We start from the raw sequence: 21,585 nt of genomic DNA, 5'->3' as shown, positions 1-21,585 counted from the left end.
GAGTTATGTCAAATTTTCCAGCCACTTGGCCAGGATGCTTTCCACACTTTTCAAAGAAATCTGCCACCACTCACCAGGTCCTGCATGTTGCTTTCATGGTAACGCCAGGATCATATCTCTCCCCATTCAGTGTACATGGGCACTGGTCAATGGGAACACATGTTCGATTTTTTGAGATGTCATCAAGAACAGTGCCTATCAAGAGAAGCAAATACATTAGGTAGATCGTCATTTTCAGAGGCTTAGCTACCGCTTAGCTCCTCAGCACTCAGAACTGTTATATTATGTACCCTGTGTCTTGCAGAGGCAACATTTCAGAGAGTGGCATTTCAGCACAGCCTTTTGTGCAGACTCAGAGGTGTTGTGTACAGTGTGTTTTCCCATATCTGCTAAATATTAACTCCCTTGTTTAGAATAAGATTAAGTCTCTATAAAGAATAACAGATTTTGGCCAGGTAATGGGAATGAATTAGCTTTACTTTTTACTACTAAAATGTCAGGAAATGCCCAAGAATAATGGGAATAAACTGAATTTTTGTAGAACAGTTCAACCTGAAGTATGCTTCAGGCTTTTACAAACTCTGCATAACAAAGCACAATCTCTCTATTCGCCAATGAAATGCAGCCACTTCTGGATGGCAACTGTCTAACAGCGCATGGCAACACCACATAAGAGATTAGCACACCAAGTTAATTATATCCAATCCAATTTAAATTATAGGCGGAACCTTAAGTAGTCAGGGTATAATTATCCCATGTTGGCCAGAATGGGGAGTATTACTTCTCTATTCTTGCAAAAAGTGTCAAGGGATCTTTAATGACCCCAAGGGGTCAGGACCTCAGTTTTACATCTCATCTGAGAATGGCACTTCCAGCAGTACAGTGTCCAATACCACAATGTGGTGTATTAATTAAATGGACAATTTTTGTTTGCTGGATATGTGCCAAAACTATTTGCATGAATGATTTATGATGCAATCAATACTACTTTTATGGTAATACTTTACCTTCTGGGCAAAAGCAACCATATGTACAGTAACTGGAACAGCTGTACTCTGGGTTGGAACAGGTTTTAACACATGGAGAACCGCACTCCTTGTAGATTTGGTCAGCTGAACATTTTCCTACAGCTGCAATACAACAACAATGAAAAGTATTAAGGCATCTTTCTAAATATGAGCAAAGGAAAACTTCTCACCTGCCCTACAGACTGGAGATGAGGCTCTCCCCACCGTCCTGGTATCTGGCACTTCCTGTAGCACAAGAACCTTCACTCCCCATTCCCAGTCTATCACCTCACCATAGCCCAGACACCCACTCTATTCATTTTTCATTCTTTATCCCAGACGTACTGGAGACCACATATTCCAGACAAAGGCTAGAGATCAGATCACCTTTTCTATATGCACCCTACACTTATAGGCATCAGACCCCTGAAACCATGCACACTTCTGAAATATGAGCCTGAGGTCCCGCTGTATCTGTGACAGGCTGGGACAGTGACAGCAGATTATATCAGTTACAATAAAAGCCATAGGTGTGTTTTTTAAAAGTGTCTATGTGACTTCAGGCACAATCTTATTGACTTTCAGTGGGATTTGTGCTCCTTAGTCACTTAGGTGCTTTTGAAAATCCCACCCAATAGCATTATTAATATACAGAACAAGGGACACGTAAGTTTTTCATGTGACAACTAGTAGGATTCTCCTATTAGGAAGGGAAAGATAAGTGGGAGAAGGGAGAGTTAAAATTAGCACTGGAATTTCAAGCACCAGATCCTCCACTGCCTTGCACCTTCTGTAGTGACTTTTACTGCCAAAATCATTGCCAGGCTCATTAAGTAATATTTGGCACCCATTTTGCAATAATATCAATGACTATGAATGGTGCAGAGCAGAGGATAATCAGACCCTTGATGTTTTCAGAATTTTGGACACTTGTTTTTTTGGAGTATAATATTTTTATTTCCTAACTTGCAAATATTTGTTTTTTAACCTTCACTCTGAATAGCCTCACTTTCGATTTTGTTATAACTACAAGTTCTAGTAATGTTTCTGTTTAAGTGAATGGCCTGCTTGCAACATTAACATTGTCATAACAAAGGCTAGACTGGGGATATTATTTTTAGTATGATTAATGAGCATTATTATATAGCATTGTAAACATGTACAGTGCCTTACAAATATTGATTGGGACAGGCTTGCGGCCCCGAGGACTTTACAATCTAAGAGAGGCAAGACAAATTGAATGCTAAACAAAACTGGGACACCCATTTAGGGAAAGGAGATTTGGGGGAGAATACTGGAGGGATGAAGAAAAGAACAATTCCAGGAAGAAGTGGGATTTGGAGGAGGGGGAGGAGGCACTTGGCATGCAGGAAGCAGGAGATTTCCCTTAGCACAGGGAGAAGCATGACAGAAGGCAGAAAGCCAAAAGTGTACAAAGAGCTGGAGAGCAGTCATACATGAAGACTGGGAGGAGTACAGGGATTAAGCGAAGAGACGGATATGAGATCAGAGATGTAGGCAGGGCAAGAGGATACAAGGCCTAGAAGATGAGGATAAGGAACATGTGATAAAACATCAGAAGTCAATTATTGGATTCAGGAATATAATCCTGCCTGGATTATATTCATCTCCCTTCTCATGCTAAACTCCAAATAAATAGTAGCAGATGTTGAAGTCACATGTAACAGAATAAGGAGGAATGAGAAAGATGTTCCTGTAAAAGCAATTTATTTAAAAAAATAAGTTATGTTTGGGTACTGAACATCAGTTATAGAGTGTAAGGCAGCTCAACATTCCCATTAACTAGGTGCTTGGAGTTTCAGAGGGATATGCTTCACTGCCTTAGACTCTGAATGTCACTGAGTGTCATTTGGTATCTTGATCTCTTCCCAAAATTCTGCCTAGAATTCTGTCTTCTGTCTTACCCATAAAGCTTTCAACTGGGCTGCATTGTGTTGTAATTAAAATTAATGAATATGGTTTTTAAGAGTTCTTTGCCAAAGGGTTGCCACATCTTGCCTCCTGCTTTGTTAAACTTCAGAACAGGCATGATGAAATCAAACAATTTTGATCCATAAAGGGTTGTACTTTCAGTCTCTTGAGCTCCATTTAAAGTTACAAGGAAATATACACATCAAAACAAAATTCATTTTGTGCTGCCTAGCTTCACCTGATTTCACTTCATAACTAGCATGATTTTTATGCAAACTAAAATATAATGCAAACATAAACTAGCAATTTGTGACTTTTGCTGAGCCTGATCTGATTTGTATTTGTAATGAAACCTCTAACCTGGAGAATTGAATAGTTTTGAGTTTAATTGCAAACAATTAGCACAGGTGTAGCTGAAAGTAGCACAGCACCTTTGCTAAGATGACCAGTAATTTAAAAACAATAGGACAATCACTGAAATTAATTTGAATGGTTAGTTCCTGCATATTTCTTAATAGATGAAATATTATTTTGCCTGTAATGGCTTGTCAACACTGCAGTTTAGCTGACAGAAGAATCAAAAGCAAGCATTTCAGAATATGGTTTGTTTCTTAAAAAAAAAATTATTTTAAGGTCTTTGATAAAGAAACAGCTTCAGGAATGTGTGACCTGGTCAGCTGACTTAGCTGTTGAGCTACGGGGACACAATTTGAGTTATAATTTCATCTTTATTTTTTTTGTGGGATACCAAACTCTGACTCTTGCAGGTTACCATTTGCTCAAAGAACATCCCAGCGTCTACAACCCAACCCAACCCTTTATTGATTTATATGGGTGGAAGCTTTCCTAGTGGCTTTTTAAAATTTCATTAATCATTCTTTCTCTATATGACACATACATAAAGTTGTGGCGTAAAACATGAAAACTTACAGCAGAAGTCTGCACTCCTCCAATCAGACACTGCTTGATTGGACATGGCACATTGCCTAGAGTACTCTGACAGTGTAGCACAAGTACAGTTTCTTTGCCCTTGATCACTACAGTCCTGCATATCAAGCTGACAACGGATAACAAACGCTTTCTTGGACACGTTGCAAGCTGGAGACACAAGGTTGAGCAGCTGGGAGCAGATCCTGGCCTAAATAAATAATAAAAAATAATTGGAAATTGGATGCTAGTCATGTCCTTGCTATGTTGAAATGTCAATGAAACAAGCAGATCTTGAGCTTTTAATTACTAGAGGAATTGTTTGCAGCTCTCAATTATACTATTGTATTGATTTGGATCAAAGTGCATAGGTAATTCTGGAAATGGAAGAGAATACAAATGATACATCTTAAAAGGGAAAGGCTCTGTAAATATTTAATCAATTTTCCCTCTCATCATACTAAAAGCTAATCATTCTTTTACTGCCATCACACTTCCATGACCATGGATTACAGTGTTACATGCAGGGATTATGTTCTCTCATGAAGAAATTAGCAGAAGGAAGAATGTATTTTGGAACAGCAATGCTATGGATACCTCCTAAAAACCCCTCAAAGTGCAGACGTGCCTGGCAGCCCAAGAGCACGTTGGACATTTAGTGAACCTATGTCTGATTACAAGAGGTAACACAATGTTTTCTGTAGTGTGTTCGGGTGACATTACTCCTTATTGTACAGACAATGATCCTTTTAGGAATGTAGTCAATATTGAATTTTAAAAAAAATATTATTTTTATTTTGTTGGTATTGCACGTTATCTGCTGAAGTACAACATCTCAAAGGAAAACAATGTTAACATAGCAGACCCATGACTGATTGAGCCAAAAGAAATACTCCACCAGTTCAAAGCAGGATTATTGTAACAAGCTGGGCTAGAACCCTGCACCACTGTAGCTCCTCACATCCAGATGATTATTTTCCACTCAGTGATATACAGTGGCTCTTGTTCGAACGAATAGTCAGTTCCCTTCCTTATATCCTGCCATTTGTTGCCTCCCCCTAGAATGGTATTCTAATTGCCTGCTTGTTCTATGGAGTACTAGAGCCGTTCCAGGAGAGGGGCTGTTTTTTACAGGCAAATCTAATGGAATTCTTGGATTGTCAAATGAATGGTAGAAAAATATCCTTAAAATAGGAGGGATGAGGGGGAAAGTGTAATGCTGCCCATTTCAAGAGAAAAATCACTGTCCTTTCAGCACACTCTCTTTACATAGTGCCTATACAGTAAAAAAATAACCACTTTGTAACAGCTGCAATATAAGTGCATATTCTGACCCCCAGTTACAATTTGTCCAAAATGAACAAGCATATCTGTAATCTGTACTGCCATTTCAAAGATAGAAATAAGTATTTGCTTTTTAGCTATGTAGTATTAACTAGGCTCCAGAAAATCTTCTAGATAGGAAAATCTGTGATGCAATGAGATAGCAGAAACTCCATTAGTGAGAAGAATGGGTTTATTCCACATGAAACTGCTAGAGGTTCTGTAGATCCCTTGACATCCAGCTGGTCTTATACCTCTCACCTGTCTCCTGCCTCCCCCACCTCCACTCCCATCATCCTCAGGACAATGGATTCTGTGCTTCCATGCTTGCAGGTGCTCATCCATCACACCTCTGATATAATTTCACTTGATGGTGACAGACACCATGTGAGACGCTGCTGCCTGGTAAAATGATCATTGCACACTGAATGTCTTTGAGTTTACACAGTACTTAGTGGGGAGTCATACTGGCCTAATACAAAGATCAGTGAAACCACACTGACCTCAGCGGGATTTGTATAAGGACCTGTAGACTGAGAAAGCTGGGTGCTAAGCTTTTCTGTTTCCATTTGTAAGCTGTATAAATCCACACCTGGTAGTATTTCTGGACTGTTTAAAACATGTGTAACACCGACAGACCCCAGTTTTACAGTGAGCAGGATTGAACCTAGGACCTCTGGAGCTAAATGCATGAGCCTCAAGCCGTATGTCCATTAGCTAAGGCAGTAGAGCAAACTCATTAATCTCTCTAAGTGGTCTCAGTGCCACTAGAGAGGACAGCACACCACACCCAGGAAGTGTGTGGGTTACATACTTCCCCTCGCTGAGGAAGCACATCCTGCGCTTCAGAGACTTCTCAGTTGAAATCCTGGATGAGCCCCTACCTGTAACACTAATAGACCCTGGTCATCGGCGAGCATGATCAAACCTGGGACTTTTGTGCATGAGCCTCTACAGCATGAGTTAAAAGCCAACTGACCATTAGTTAAGGCTGTACAGGAAACTCCATTAATCTCTCTCTAAATGGTCTCGGTTCCACTAAATGGGACAGAACACCACACCCATGAGGTGGGTGGGTCACACATGCAATCTGGTGCAAAGAGCCTCTTTTCTTCATCTTCATACACTAAATCTGTTGGTGATGTTAACCACTACCCCATCAACTACCATCTCTGAGTTAATGATTCCCAATTAATCTACTTCTCTGTACAAGTTTATGTAATAGGCAAGGACAGAAATGTGATACTTACATATTTTTTGCGAGGAATACTGGGAATTGCCATCTCCTCAGAGGGGCAGATCTCTGACGGGTCATCCATTTTTTGTAAAGTGGCAAATTGGTATGCATCCAGCAATTTACCTGCAATTTGAGGTACAGAGTAGATCAGAAAAAGGTCTATCTAGACTAGTTTGAGCTGATGGTAGTGTCCTGCACTGCCATGCAGAAAAAATCACGTTTGATTTTCTCATCCTACAATGTGTTAGTGAGCAACTGCTTAGTTAAATATGTTGCTAAAATTAATGGAACATAATTTATAATAAGACCTTACCAGCATATCTACATTGAAGGGAAGTGTGTGGGCACTTAATGGAAGACATGATTGCTGGTATGTACTGGGTTTGGGGAAAAATTCGATTTCCACGATTAGTTGTGTTTGGGGCTGTTGCTTGCACTCCCTAAAAACAAACATCAGCCTGGAGCATCCAGATGAGAATAGCAATGTATGCACCAGCTCCTGCACTTATGCTGCCTGAAAGGCGTTGGATGATATAAACTCTCACTTATCAAATGGCTTTAGTAAAGTTCCTATGTTACCTGCTAATAAGTAGTTATATGACTCACAAATCTACTTCTCTACCTGTCTTCCTCTGTTCAAATCCAAATCTCAGTGTATCTTTTGGATGACTCCCTATGCATGTCCAGCTATCAAGTTTAAAGTCAACCCCAGACTGAAAACTCAATGTCCCTCTAAGTGCTCCTCTCTCCTCCCTTTCTCTGTCAACCTGGATAATAACACCATTCTCCCATCACTCCTGTCTGAAATCCAGGTATTATCTTTGACTCAGGCCACTCTCTAGACCCAAAATGTGCCTAAATCTTGAAGATTCTTCCTACCTTATATATTTAAGATCTGGCCTTTCCTCTCTTTCTCCACATCACCAAAACTCCCATCTTGACTACTTGCAACCTACTTTTTCCCCGGCATTGATGACTACAACTATGCTTCTCTGCCCCGCTGGAAGTCCATTAAAAAGGCTGCTGCTAGAATCCTCCATGTGGTTCATTATTCTGAGAATGTCGTCTCTCTTTTTGACTCCCTCCACGGGCTCCATTTTTCTACCACATTAAACACAAGATTTTTTAAAAACCTTTTAAGGCCCTTCACATGTTAGCCCTATCTTACCTATCAGATCTATTATCTTACTAAATGCCTACTGCTGCCTTTGCTGTGCCAACAATACCTCTTTTTACTGCCTGTTAGGATGAAGGTGTTTGTGAAGGTTGTTTCTCTTGTGAGGGCCCTCTACAAGTGGGGTAAAATTAATCAAACTCTTTAAAGCTATCATATTGCCCTTCTGTTCTCTCCTTAAAACTCACCTCTGTGATGTGTACAGTAAACTGCATTTGACAAAGGCTAGCCAAGTATTGAGCTAAGACTACAGAATGTTGTGCAAAAAGCGTGTTTGTTTTATTGTTACCTCATTCTCCCCACTTTGGCTGTTTCATCCACATGTCATGTCTTTTCATAAACCTAGACTGTATAAATTCCCTGAGGCAGGGTGATTGCTCTTTACCACATTTGTACAGTGCCTAGCACAATGTGGTTTGATAACTGATTTGAGGGCCCTTAGAGGTTACTGTAATACAAATAGAAATTGGCCCTGTTCTGGAAAACCAGGGTGTGATGGCTGAGAGTCCTGTGGGTGAATTATGTGGGGGTCTTATTGACTTCAGAAACAGTATGGATAATCTGAGCACAGGAATCTTCTAGCTGTTAAATTTGCTCATTGCTTTGGTGTGGTTAGCCCCTTGTGTTTGGTTTGGCCTTAGCTCTTACCTTCACTCAGAAACTCATTTAGTTCCTGTCCATCAAAATTCCCACACATTCCACAAGTTTTCCTCATATATTTTCTCTCAACCATAACCTAAAATTAAAAAAAAAAAAAAAAAAAGGAAATATAATTAAGAAATGTCTGTGGGCCAAGATATCTTCTCAACTAACCTTTGTTGGGATACCCAGGTAAAGTCATCCCTTACAGTTAATTTCTGCGGTTTGAGGGAAGAGAATAGAAAGTGATATGCTCCTTTTCCAAGTCAGGTATTCTTTTCCTCTACTCAGTAAGTGGTGGTAAGAAATGTGTATCTGGCATTCACATCTATGCCAGAGCAAACCCAGGTATTGAATATTTTTTTAAAAGAACAGGTTGACCAGATTTCTTGGGTTTATCAATATATTTTATATATCTGTTTGGTATCTTTCAATGAGATGGTAGATTTGGTACTCTTTAAAGTGAGGGCCTAGTATTGTAGCTGTAAGAAGGCAAAATGTATGAAGGCCATGTGCTAGTTTCCACCATACAGCACTATCAATACATCTCAATCCTGACCTGCAAGCACTGACTGCTGTTCCACTGTTGAATTTCTCCTGAACAAGCATTGCAAATTGTGTGGAGGTGGACGTGGGTTAGGTGGATTATATTTCTGCTGCAACAATGCCTTAGGGCTTCAGAGCATCAATTGCTCTTCTTTCTTCCATTGCAGTGTAGAGAGAGTAAGAGGAAATGGGCATCAGCTCAACAGATCTGCTCAGACAGGGGTCTTTGTAAGTTTTTGTCCTTGTCCATTAGATTTGTTTTACATTTCTCCCTGCTTTCTCTAAACTCCACCTCCATGATATTCACAGCCCTAGACACTGGAGAAACAGTTGTTCTTAAAAATGGAGCATTTAATTCTTCTTTTATTTATTTCAGTTTTCCTCCTGCGTCACTCTGTTTACTCCCCTGACTTCAATGAAGTTGCTGCTGATTTACACCAGTGTACATGAGAAGAGAATTGGGCCTGAATTTCCTGCAAAGAAGTGTATGAGATGGTGCTCTAGGTTAGACCCATGCTCATCCAGTACTGTACTAAATTTCTTTAAAGACGAGTATCTGGATCATACTCTCAGAAGTTATGTGGTCTTTAACCTAGTCCCAAATAATTTATTTCTATATTTAGATACCCAACATGACTCCCTCTACCTCTCTGGAATATCAGTGATGCACATAAAAGTAATGACAATATCTGTTACTAACCTGAATTATAGCCAGAGAGAAGAAAAATGGGTATTATGTATTTTCATGTGCACTAACTGTCCCCCTATTTATACATCCATTAATAAGGTGAGTAAATGCCTATACTGCCCTCACCTTGGAGGGCTATGAGCCATTATGCCATACATTTAAGGGCACATTCACAATCTTAGTACAAATAAAAACAATGAATGCATGTCAAGACACCCACTTAGGGATAGCGAGTTTTTAGTATTCCAGCAAAAGTTTCTCCTTTGCTTTGTGACAAGATTTTACTCACCATGAGATAGTCGTCATTGTTCCAGATGACTTCCAGCTCCATCTCCATCAGCTTGGTCACCAGGCGGACAGTGCGTCCAAAAGGAGCAATTTGGATTCCATTGCTGGTATATGGCAACTTGATGACACTGTTATGAGGAAGAGAAAAAAATTGATTCTATTATGTAACAGAGTGTGCGCTAGTATCACCTACAACTGGGCAACCATTGTTTGTACTGGAGATGCTGCATAGCTGTCTGTGTACCACATGGTATTTGGTGGCAGATTAAGAAAGAAATTTGTTCCCTCATAGCTGGGACATTTCAGGATATTTGAAAACTGCTACTGAATGCAAGACAATCAGCTGCTTAAAGAAAGGACCAATGATATACAGCTAAAACTAGATTATAATATTAAAAATCAGTATGGGATATGAACATTGGGATGAGGGGAATAATGCTATATATTAACAGTAGAGCTCAGCTTGGTTTGTTTTTCCTAAGGCAATTGCTAATCTCTTCATAGGTACCTCCAGACACACATTGTCTGAGTCCTAGTAGCTGTCAATCATTACCCTCAAGAGGTCATGAGACTCACAGTCTATGTTAATATAGGAATTCTACCAGTGCTAGGGCTTGACACTGTGAGGAATCGTCGCATAATGGGAGCTGTATAGCAAGAATGGGATTTGGGAGTAGTGGCTGAATTCTAAGGCTAGAGACCAGTGGGAAAAAAGAACCAATATAAATATGTATTGAATATATTTCATCATTGCTAGTCTGGGGACACCATGTTTAAAATGCAGGCTCTGGGCCTAGTTCCATTCATTTACACAGTTGTCCTTGCAAATCAATTGGTAAGCCAAGTATTTTTCAGTGCAGTTTGCCAAATTGAGGTACAGTTACAAGAGCAGCTGGGTGAATTAATTTTTTTGGTTCACTGGCAGTTCCAAAGAATTGGAAGAGAAATTGGGTTGAGTCTAACTGAATTTGAAAACTTCAAAAAGAATTTGGCAAAGCAAAGAAGTCCACTTCAGGTCTTATGCAACATTTTGTGTGACCTGAAATGTTTTGTTCCTGGGTGTTTTTAAAGGGGCTTGATTCACATAACATATGATGATACTGGTACCACTTCTCTTATAAGCTTTAGCCCCATGGTTAGAGGCACTCATGTGGGAGGTAAAGGTTCAATTCTCCCCTTTGCCTGGTGGTGAGAAGGGATCTGAACTTTGGTCTCCCCTGTTGCATAAGAGTGCTCCAGCCATTGGGCTATGGGATATTCTGGGTCTCTCTGGTTGAAGCTGATCCATTGTCAATAAATAATTTATTATTGGGCCAGAGAGACAGAGAGATACTCGATAGTGAGGTGATTAGGATGCCTGCCTGGGAGGTGGGAGACTCAAGTCCCTGAATCAATGGCTATTTATTTATACAAAGTGAATTTACTGTTTGTTGAAAAAAATGTGTCCAGCTGTAGGTACAAGTCTTGTTTTTCTGCTGATGATAGTTGTAAATACAAGGGTGAATATAATATACAAACTTTTTACTGCCATCCGTATCCTTCCTCTGCATTCATCCATAGGCAAAAACTCAGAGTTGCCCAACTCATGACCATTGCTGAAATTTCATTTTGGGAATTTCAGCTTCTGGAAGGCAATGAACACATTTCCCAAATCTCCCCAGCAAATCGTTTCCCATGAATTTGCTGCCTTCTGGACATTGTAGTTCCAGCAATAATGAGACCAAAAAGCAACCATGACAAGTAGGGAATTCCCATCAAGTCTCCAGATGTTCTCCTATTTTCTGTTCCCCTATCAAAGTGCAAAACTCATATGTTTGGGTTCACAGTCATTGAAATTCAAATTCAAATGACCTCAAAGCAAAACACACTTAAACCTCTAAATTTCACCTAATTTCATGAGCTGGCCCAGGTGAATTTGAAACTAGAACTAGGCTCACTTAGGATTGCTAAGCTTTAAGTCAATGTAGTTTTAATTTGGAAATTATTGCAAGATGAGAAATTTCACCTGCTTTTTTGGCTTCACGCTGTACATATGTAGTCTATGTTTGATTCACATTTATTTGGCAGTTACAATCTATTTTGGTAGGAGGAGATAAAGTCAGTCTCTAGTTAGAGTCTCTAGCTAGGTCGTTTGTATCTAATTTCTTATTTATCAATCCATTTTGGGCACGAAATGGATAAGTGAAATGGACATACTGACCTTTCCCTGCAATACAATCACAGACTTATCTAGTGTATCTTACATAACTCTTTGCTTTTCTTTACCCACTGCTATTCAATATATCCCTGAAGCTTACCCAACATCCTTGAGCACAATGATGTTCTTTTCAACTGTGATGACGACAGGTCCCAACTCTATGATGATTCTTGTAATTTTTTTGTTCACCCCGCGGCGGAACTGGATGTTGAAGTCTGGACTAACATCATTGCACACGGTGGTGAAGATGTAGTTGCAGGATCCAGAGAAGTCATACAAATAATTATCAAAGGTGGAGAAATGCCCTGCACCCCAGGTAGAACATGAGCCCTTGTCTAAGAAATGAAAGAGAAAATATATTTAGGTTATCTTATACCAAGTTTAATGAGACAGATATGCATTCCAAACTTGACCAGTTGTGTTCTAATAGCAGGAAAAGCTGATGAGCTTAGAATTTAAATTAACTCTCAGAGAAACTGAGTTCATATTCATATTCAGTTTAGGATTCTTTTTCCAGAGGATCTATATGCCTTTAATTCTTCTCCTTTATTTTTTGTCCATGAATGACATTTGCATTAGAGCATCTGATTTTTGTTTTCTCCTTAAATTTTAAGTCAATACAGTGCTGGTGAAAGATGCTCTGAAAAACATTTGGGCTGTCTATTTATACACAGGGCAAATGCAGCATGGACAACACCACTGCAATCTTCCTTCTCACTGCCCCAGAAAATGTGTCCTAATCCCAGGGGTTAAAGGAAGGAAGGTTGGGGGGGAGTGCAGTTCTCTTTCTCTTTCCTTTGCTATAAGTAGAGGGGAGCTTTCCATCTCTCCATAGCTTGGGAAAGCATTGCTTCCTCACAGCCCCCTCTCCTCCTTGGCTGGCATCTCCTACTTTAGTTACTGCTTAACTCTAATTTTGAGGGACTATATCTAAGCACTTGAGAGGGTAGCTAAGGGTTCATGTCCACATGCCCATTCAGTCTCTGGAATTTGCTGAGATGGCGATCAGAGGACCCGATTAGTGACAGTGAGGCGTAGAGCTAGATGACATTTTTGGGTACAAATTTTTTTGGGGGTGAAAAATGCAGATTTGGCAACACAGAACCATTTCACAAATTCATGTTGTTTTGGAAAAATTGTTTTGGCTGGGAAAAAACGTGAAAACATCAAACTATTTCATTACATTTTCAAAACAAAACATTTAAATCTTTTAAATTGATTTTTGTTTCAAAAGTCCCTTCAGTTTTATTTTAAAAACTGAACATTGAAAAATGATCAAAATCTAAATATTTCATGGAACATATTAAATGAAACATTAAGATCTTGTTTGGTATCAAATGACTTTTTTCTCAACTTTTTGATTTGCTGAAAATTTAAAAAAAAAATATTTTTGGTTTGACCTGAAACAAAACTTTTTCTGATATTTTTGGAATTGCCAATGAACTGAAAAATCTGTTATTTGCACAGCTGTAGTTGTGTGTAATGTAATCACTTGTGCTTGATAGAACCAGCCCGAATCTTAAAGACATGAGATCTTTTTGGGTAAAAATTGGAGGTGTACATGCAATTGGCAAATCAGATAAAAACAATGAGCTGGCAGAGACGTGGTTAGCCTTCAGCCAGACATGCCATGTGTGAGTGGGAGGTACGTGGGTAAATAATATAGTGAACTGAACTGTGCTGTGGTTTTCCTGAAACCCTGATGTTTTAATCAAAACAGTTATTGACTCATTAAATTCAATATTCCAATAACCATTTTGATAATGGTCTTGATAAACTTTTGAGTAACCATTTCAGTTAAAAAAAATGGAGAAAAATTGCACAGAATAATGGGTTCATTTTGAAACAGGGTGCATAAAAATTATGATTTAACAAAATATACAGAAAAGTTCTATTTAAATTGGTTTTTAAAGGATTTACATGTTTCTACTGTTTTACTTTTGTCCCATTCTAGTGATTTAAATTGCTCAAGAGGATGTTTAGTACTTGGTTCTTTTGTTTCCTAATTGTTAACATTTCATATTTTAGCAAGAATGTTCACATTTTAAATTTTCATGTATGATGTAAAGACAATATCAGGGCCTCATAAATATCTTGACATTGAGAGCAAGCTATCAGGGTTTGTGGTCTGAAGTAAATGGGACATGTGCTCCTAAATCACTTAGATGTCTTCTTACTTCCCATTCTTAGTTGCCTAAATACAGGTTTATGAGTCTAACTTAAGTTCTGTATTTTTAAAATGTTGGCTTGTGTGAATAAAAAAGTTTACAATAACAAAGTACTGAAAGTCTAAATAATTTTTCATGGTTACTGTCATAAAATTTCATTTTGAAGTGGCAACGATTTTATGCCACTAAGAGAATTTTAAATAAAAAATATACTTTTAGCTCCTGATGCTGCTAACATTTAGAGGTACATACTTAAGTACATGAGTAGTCCCACTGAAGTCAATGATTCATGTGAGTTAACCTGCTAAAGTCTTAACAGGATCAGGACCTTAATTTTCAGTAGTTTAGGTTTTTTTGCTTGTAGCTGTTTTGTAAAATTCAAGTAAGAGACCTTATCATTAGTGGTATTTTTTTTTAAAAAGCATTTATTATAAATTTTAATCTAAAGTTGCAATAACACAAATTTTAAAAGTAGTTTTACAAAGCCTAAACCTCATTTAAATTCATAATTTTTGAAAATATTATTATTTAAATCACCACACCCAAATTCAAAAGTGCCAAATGGAAACTTCAAAACATTAGCATTTTCCATGACATTTTTCACTTTATTTTTCAATCTGCTCTAAAGGATACAATGGTCACCCAAAATGCTTCTCAAGGAAGGTCCTTACAAAATACTTCACCACTTTTATCCAGCAAGTGTAAAAGAAACTGTTACCTGAACGCAGCATAGCATCATCTTCTGCGCTGCTGGACTCTTCACTGTCATCATCTGGAAAATAGGAATTGGTTAAATATTACCACTGATTCTTCCAGCCAAACCTTGCATATTTTAACATTAATATAATACTACTCTTTGCACTTGCTAGTGAGCCTAACTTGTTTGGATCTTGCCTATTTTCCATTCACCAAATGGGTATTAGTGGGACATATGAAGATAGTGACATAAATGGTATTTTCTATAAACACAGGAATGCTGTGATAACTAGGAGTAAAGTGTTTCAGTTGAAATTCCAATGTAGATTAATAATAAACAGGAATGCCAAAGTATATATTCAGTTTCTGAGTAGCAGCTGTGTTAGTCTGTATCCGCAAAAAGAACAAGAGTACTTGTGGCACCTTACAGACTAACAAATTTATTTCAGCATGAGCTTTCGTGAGCTATAGCTCACTTCTTCAGGTGCATCTGAAGAAGTGAGGTGTAGCTCACGAAAGCTCATGCTGAAATATATTTGTTAGTCTCTAAGGTGCCACAAGTACTCTTGTTCTTTTTTATATAATCAGTGTACTGAGTGCAATTTTTGCCAAATGACTTTACTGACTTTGTTTCATTTTGTGTATAAGCAAGAGCAAGGCTTTGATAATTATTATAAGCAAATCATGAGCAGAGATGGGGATGCAGAGGAGAATTTTTCTTCTTGATCTCTGCTGCACAGGGAATTTTGCTCCCTTCAGGGTTCTCTTCCTATAGTTTTTACTCACGTATGACTGATAAAATACTCACTTAATTTGAGCCAGTCATTGCCCCTGCTGCCTGAAGGAAAATAAATAGTTACAGTTAAGAATCATCTTAGTATAACAAAGCTAACATTTATATAGTGCCTTTCACCCTAAAACTCTTTACAGACTAGATTGAGGAATTTCATCATCCATCAGTGAAATGCAAACAATTATGGGGTAAATGCAACAGCTTGTTAACTGCACATAGTTTAAGATAGAAAGTGAAGAAAATAAAATACTGTATTTTTTCCATGAAGAATTTTAAATAGGCAGAATATGTGAGATAATTTATTCAGAATACTAGAACTGATATGCTAAGCCATATTTATTTAATTTTTTGTAAAGGTATCAAAGGTTGTTGTTTTTTTTTTAACTGTAAGTGCTTAGGAGTACAGATAGATGAAATTTTCACACACAACTTTTTTCAGAAAAATATAGTCAGCAGCATCAAAATCTTTTGTGAATTCATATCCGTTTTAGTTAATTATTTCAGTCAAAAAAATTCTAAAAAAGTTTCAAAAAAGTCTAAACATTTTATTTTGACATTTTTGAAAAAAACTTTTTGATTTTTCAGTTCAAAATGACTTTGTACAAAATTTCCTACAATTTTATTTAAAAAAACATTCAAAACATTTAAAAATGCTTGAAATCAAAACAAAACATTTCAACCCAAAATTACTTTTTAAAACATTTTGATTCACCACATATTTTTTAAAATTTCATGTTTAGTTTGACCTGAAACTTTTTTTTTTTTAATTGTCAGCAAACTGAATAATCGATTATTTGTGCAGCTCTGCACAGGAGCCTGGATCCTTCTATATTCTGTCTCAGGAGACTGACAGCACCTCCAGCAGTATAGTGCCTCCAATGTTGCCATTGCTTCAATGTACAGAGTGATTTTGATGTATAAAATCAAAGTGGCCAGGGAAGCTCGTTAAAAATAAAATATTCACTGTCTCAGATGCTTTCAGAAATGTGGTATCTTCACTTGGACTAAAGGGTACCACAATCACTGCCTGGGAGCAAATGCTGAATTTTTAATGATATCCCCTGTATTAATATTACTACAAATGTATTAATTAGCTAATATTAGTAAAGCACTTAGAACATATAAAGTGCTAAGGCCTAGATCCCAAAGGGATTTAGGCAACTCATCAGCCTAATCAAGTGAGGAACAGCCAAACCAAACAATTCAGAAAATTGACACTTTTTGTATATATACTGAGTTTTAAGGCAAGTTAAACAGTTACATATTAAATAAGAAACATAAGTCCACAAGAAGTGCTTGTGATTTGATTTAAATCCATCACATTATTCACTCTTTCCCACTCTGTAGTAAAACACAACGCCAGAAAATGTAGTATTATGGGTGACACCCAAACTGTGGTATCCCTAATAATGCCTCAGGAAGCTGCCTTATGGCCATGGCAATTTACCAAGCTCAACAGTCACTTCAGGAGTGTGTTGCTGTGGTAACCATGGTGTAGTGAAGTGGCAGCAGGACTGCAGCAGTTAAGGCTGGTTCCAACAGCAGGGCTGCGGGAGTCTCCCTCCCTGCATTGACACCAGTACGGCAGGAGGGAACTCCCTGCATGGCCCAAGGGCCCAAGACACTGTGGCAGAAGATGTGGGGGATGCTAGAGTTGTCCTGGCCTCGGAGAGGAGAGACCCCATCCTGGACTGCAAAGAGGAGAATGAGTACTTGGCTGTGGGGAAGGCCACCATGCTACTGAATGGTTCATTTCTGGGGATGGTTCCCACACTCCTAGCTGGTAGGGTTGCCAGATCTCCAGGAATTAAAGATTAATCTTTAATTAAAGATTATGTCATGATGAAACTTCCAGGAATACATCCAATTAAAATTGGCAACCATACTGGCTGGTGAGTGCGGGAGTGGGGCCATGACACTGGATCCCTGCAGGCACAAATTGGTCCTGGTGGGGCAGAACTGAGACCCCTGGCCAGGACTGCAAGGAGGAGGACAAATATTGGTATTTGTGAGATTTTGTGGTATATGTACTTCACCTGCCACAAAAGTCACTGGCTGCCACTGCAACCAAGTCCAGTTTGAGGCATCGTTGCTAACCACAAGAACCCTATTTAGTTGCCACCTAATACTGTAAACTCACTCTGTGCCTACATTTTTACTGTAAAAACTCCCTAAGCACTTAGCATGTGCACTGCTGCCTCACTCTATGGGTATGTGTACATAAGGACAAAAAACCCCATGGCAGGCCCGAGTCATTTGACTTTGGTTCATGGGACCCAGGCTCTGGGGCTGAAAAATCGTCTGTAGACATTTGGGCTCGGGTTGGAGGCTGAACTCTGGGACCCTGCGAGTTACTATTTCTTTGTAGGCAAACCTGCAGTCCGAATTCATAAAGGTAGTGTTTACATGAGCTCCTTGATGCAGAGACTTTCTCACTACGTATTTTGTTCAGTGCTTTGTACAAGCGGTCCCTGATCCAAATTGGAGCTGACTGGGCACAACTTCATCTTAAATGTGTAATAACAGGCAAAGTATTTACCTCTTTTCAGAAGCTCCTTCTGCCTGTAGAGAAATTGATGGGATATATAACTCCCTTCAAGCCCTGTGAAAGCAAAAGGTATAGATAAGTCATCATCACAAGACAAAACAGAAATGCAGCATCAGTTTTTAAAAGCTCCTTCCTGTCCTTTGATTTACTGTGCTCATCACTGTCGTATGGATAACAGTTACTGTGCTTGTGTCAATGCATGTGCAGCTTGTAATGAACTGCTTCTCTTCAACTGGTAGGAAGGTACTTTAAGTGGCAAGAGCAAAGAGCATCCCACAGAAGCCACACATCACTCTTTTGTGCCTTTTACATATTGCACAACATACTTAGTATGAAGAAACAACCCAAAAGTTTGCTAATCATATATAACGTACAAGGCCTAGCTATATGTATACGTGGCTGTTCTGCAGAGTTCTGGTGGCTTCTGAAACACAAAAGACACTGATGTCCACTAGAGAGCTCATTAACTGTTTAAACAGATATTACCCCGTTCCTATACAGTGCACCCTCAGTGCTTGATTGAGTGTGTGAAACAGTTGGCACTGTGAATAGTGAGTAGAGAGGATGGCTGAGGTGCTCTCTCCTGTTTGTATGTGGGCTGACGTTGAGGCCTATCTGTGTTTAAAATAGCTTTGATTCTCAGGCTTCAGCCTTTGTCTCTCTTAAGCAGAATTTGATTTAAATAGATAGCTAGCTAATGAAAAGAGGTATTCCCACTAGTGCTTATTGGAGAGAAGAGCTTGAATACTCAAGTGTTTCTTGGAAGAGCAAAGATGGTAGTAGGGACAGATGACTGTGAACAATTCTCTGCTATGGCATCTTTTATGAGCAGGAACAATTTAAATATTGAATGACAACTTTCTGCATGGTCTAATGGCCACATATGATATAGTGTTTTCTGGCATTTTTACAGAAGTGAGGCGTGTGGAAGGGATCCTGATACTTCAATCAAGTTAAGCCCAGTTGAAACTTATTTTTGAAGAGACTCGTTGCACATAGAGGAGTTACTGCAGCAGCAGCAGCAGCCAGGTTTGGTAGTTCCCCAGGGGTTGGTGTGTGATGCTGAGACAGGAGAAGAAAGAAAGCAAGTTAACAAGATGATTCTCTTCTTACATTTTGTAAAGCCGTAGAAAATCCGGAGAGAACCAGGGCAGCCAAACTGGATTACAAGTAAATGTATTTTAAATGCACAAACTCCTCATTTGAAGAGATATGAGGCAAGATAATCTTCTGGTTAAGGCAATAAGCTGCAACTAAGGAGATCATGGTTCAATTCCTGTGGCTGTGGCAAATTACCTAATCTCCCTGTCTCAGTTTCCCACTGGGATAGTACTTATCACACATGCTGTTGTGAGGATAAATTCAGTTATGTTTGTGAGAGCTAAGATACTGCAGTGATGATAGCTATCTAAGGGAAGTGCCCTAAACAGATTGGAAATTACTGAAGTGATGGAAATCTATCTACCAATCTATCTTCACAACCTATGACAACATCAGAGGTGTGCTGTCTTACAGAGGAAACAAGTAACTACAGAGTTCAAAATAAATGAAATTTCATAACCTTAGGGCTTGTGTGTATGAACACATAGTTTGCAGCAACCCGCAGTGTAAATCTACCCTACAATAGCCTGCTGTGCACTAAGTGTCTGTGAGGACTTTGCTGTCATGCACTAAATGTTCCTTAGTGCACTTTAATCTACAATTTGTTCTAAGTGAGTGTAGGGGACCCTGGAAGACATTGTTACGGTGTAGCTAGGGCCTGCGCTTTCTCAAGGAGAGGTTATTAGCGGACAGAAGTTGCTAGCAGCTGCTGCTTCTAACCGGTTAGAACTGCCTTGTGTGGGAAGCCCCGGTGTTTTGGGGAACTGCAGAAAGTCCCTGGCCCGAGGCCAGGGGAGGCGGCCATTGCTGATGGAAAGTCCCCCATTGCATATGTAAAGGCTGCTTTGCATGCTATTAGCATGATGCTATAATTGCTAAGGGTTAGAGCTTGCGCGCTGAACTTCGCACCTGACCGAGCTGTTCGGACGTTGGACTCCCCAAGCCAGTGGCAGCAACGCGTGGAGTTCCTGTTGCGGGTGTGTCACTTAACCTTCATTAAACCCAATTAATTCACCTGTGTGTGTGGGCCTCGTCCTTGCAGAGCATCCAGGCACGCAACAGTGAGGTAGATCAAAGTACACAAAGGAACTTCTAGTGCACAGCAGCAGGGTTCACATGGATGCTTAGTGCGTGAGAAGGTTAGCGTGGGGTAGATTTACACTAGCTTGCTGCTAACTAAGAATTCATATAGTCAAACCCTTAGAGTCAGTAATGGTAATAATGTAACAATTTTTTGTTGTCTTCAAGTGATGAGAGAAAAACTTTGTGGAACTACTTCACTAGTCACTCGACCACCAGCTGCCAGTCACCTCACCAGGCAATCAGCACTTTTAGTTCCACAATGGTCTGAGATAGCTAATATCATAGCATGACAGACTATACCTGTATACCCTCAGATCCTGGGCTTGGCCAAGGCTGATCTCAGCTTCTGGCATAATTTAAAACAGAATAGGCCACTGGTTGCTCTTAATTTTGCCATCTTGAAATAATCCCTATGAGTTGTTATGCATGTCAGGTATTTACAGAGGACAATGTGCTCCAGTTATGCCCTCTTCTGCCCCTGGTATGTTCCCAGTGCGTCCGTTACAATGAGGAGCAAAAAGAGAGGAACACATAATTAGGTAAGAAGGCTGTACGGCAAGTGAGGTTTCATTGTTCAGATCCAATGTGGTGGCTGAACTTTCCAAGTCTTTTGTATGGAGTCATCTGTTCGTTCATTAATCCACTGAAGGTAGGTGAAAAGTTCCACAGTTGCTACAACTAAATCACAGGCTGTGAAACCTGAGTAACTCCCACCCCTATTCACAGAAGTTGATGCCTTTTGTAGATATTTGCTAAGCGGGACTTGAGAGAGAGCCTTAAAGCATCACGTGAAAGGCAGACTCATCTTGTGAGCCTGATGTAAAACATGAGGGCTATGCTTGTGAGCCCCCAAAGTGCTATTCTTATAGCTCAGAATAGATACTGTGCAGATTTTTAATGCTGTCACAGTTCAAGCATGCCAAACAGCTTCAAAATGCTAAGTCTATGCTACTCTTACTTTGTTTCAGGGAGCAGAATAACTAAATGAAATAAATAGTATTGAGTAAAGGGACATGCAACTATAACAGAGATAATTAAGTAAATTAAATTTGCACTAACTTTTTTGCTCCAAAAACGTCTGCTCTTCAAAATATGGATTCATATACTGAAAGCCTCTAGTCCAGACTTGATCCTGTCAGACTTGAACTACGCAAATGATTATAATACAGTAATTTTGCTTACCAGGCATATTTACCCTTTCTTGTCTAGCTCTAAAAAGATTTAGTGAGAACATCCTG

General features: G+C 39.2%; 1 protein-coding gene across 1 annotated transcript in view; it reads right to left on the bottom strand.

Moving 5' to 3' along the window:
- MUC6 (mucin 6, oligomeric mucus/gel-forming) overlaps positions 1-21,585 on the bottom strand; it is a 77,994-nt gene that overhangs the window by 45,196 nt on the left and 11,213 nt on the right. The window contains exons 2-9 of the mRNA XM_030562143.1: positions 14,845-14,898; positions 12,059-12,293; positions 9,763-9,889; positions 8,249-8,336; positions 6,440-6,549; positions 3,870-4,077; positions 1,008-1,130; positions 75-195 (exon numbers count right to left, since the gene is read on the bottom strand). Of these exons, the coding sequence (XP_030418003.1) occupies positions 75-195; positions 1,008-1,130; positions 3,870-4,077; positions 6,440-6,549; positions 8,249-8,336; positions 9,763-9,889; positions 12,059-12,293; positions 14,845-14,898 (1,066 nt within the window). The remainder of the gene's footprint in view (positions 1-74; positions 196-1,007; positions 1,131-3,869; positions 4,078-6,439; positions 6,550-8,248; positions 8,337-9,762; positions 9,890-12,058; positions 12,294-14,844; positions 14,899-21,585) is intronic.

This window comes from Gopherus evgoodei, chromosome 4 (genome assembly GCF_007399415.2).
Source record: "Gopherus evgoodei ecotype Sinaloan lineage chromosome 4, rGopEvg1_v1.p, whole genome shotgun sequence".
Lineage (NCBI taxonomy): Eukaryota > Metazoa > Chordata > Testudines > Testudinidae > Gopherus > Gopherus evgoodei.
This window is presented reverse-complemented; position numbering and strand designations above follow the sequence as displayed.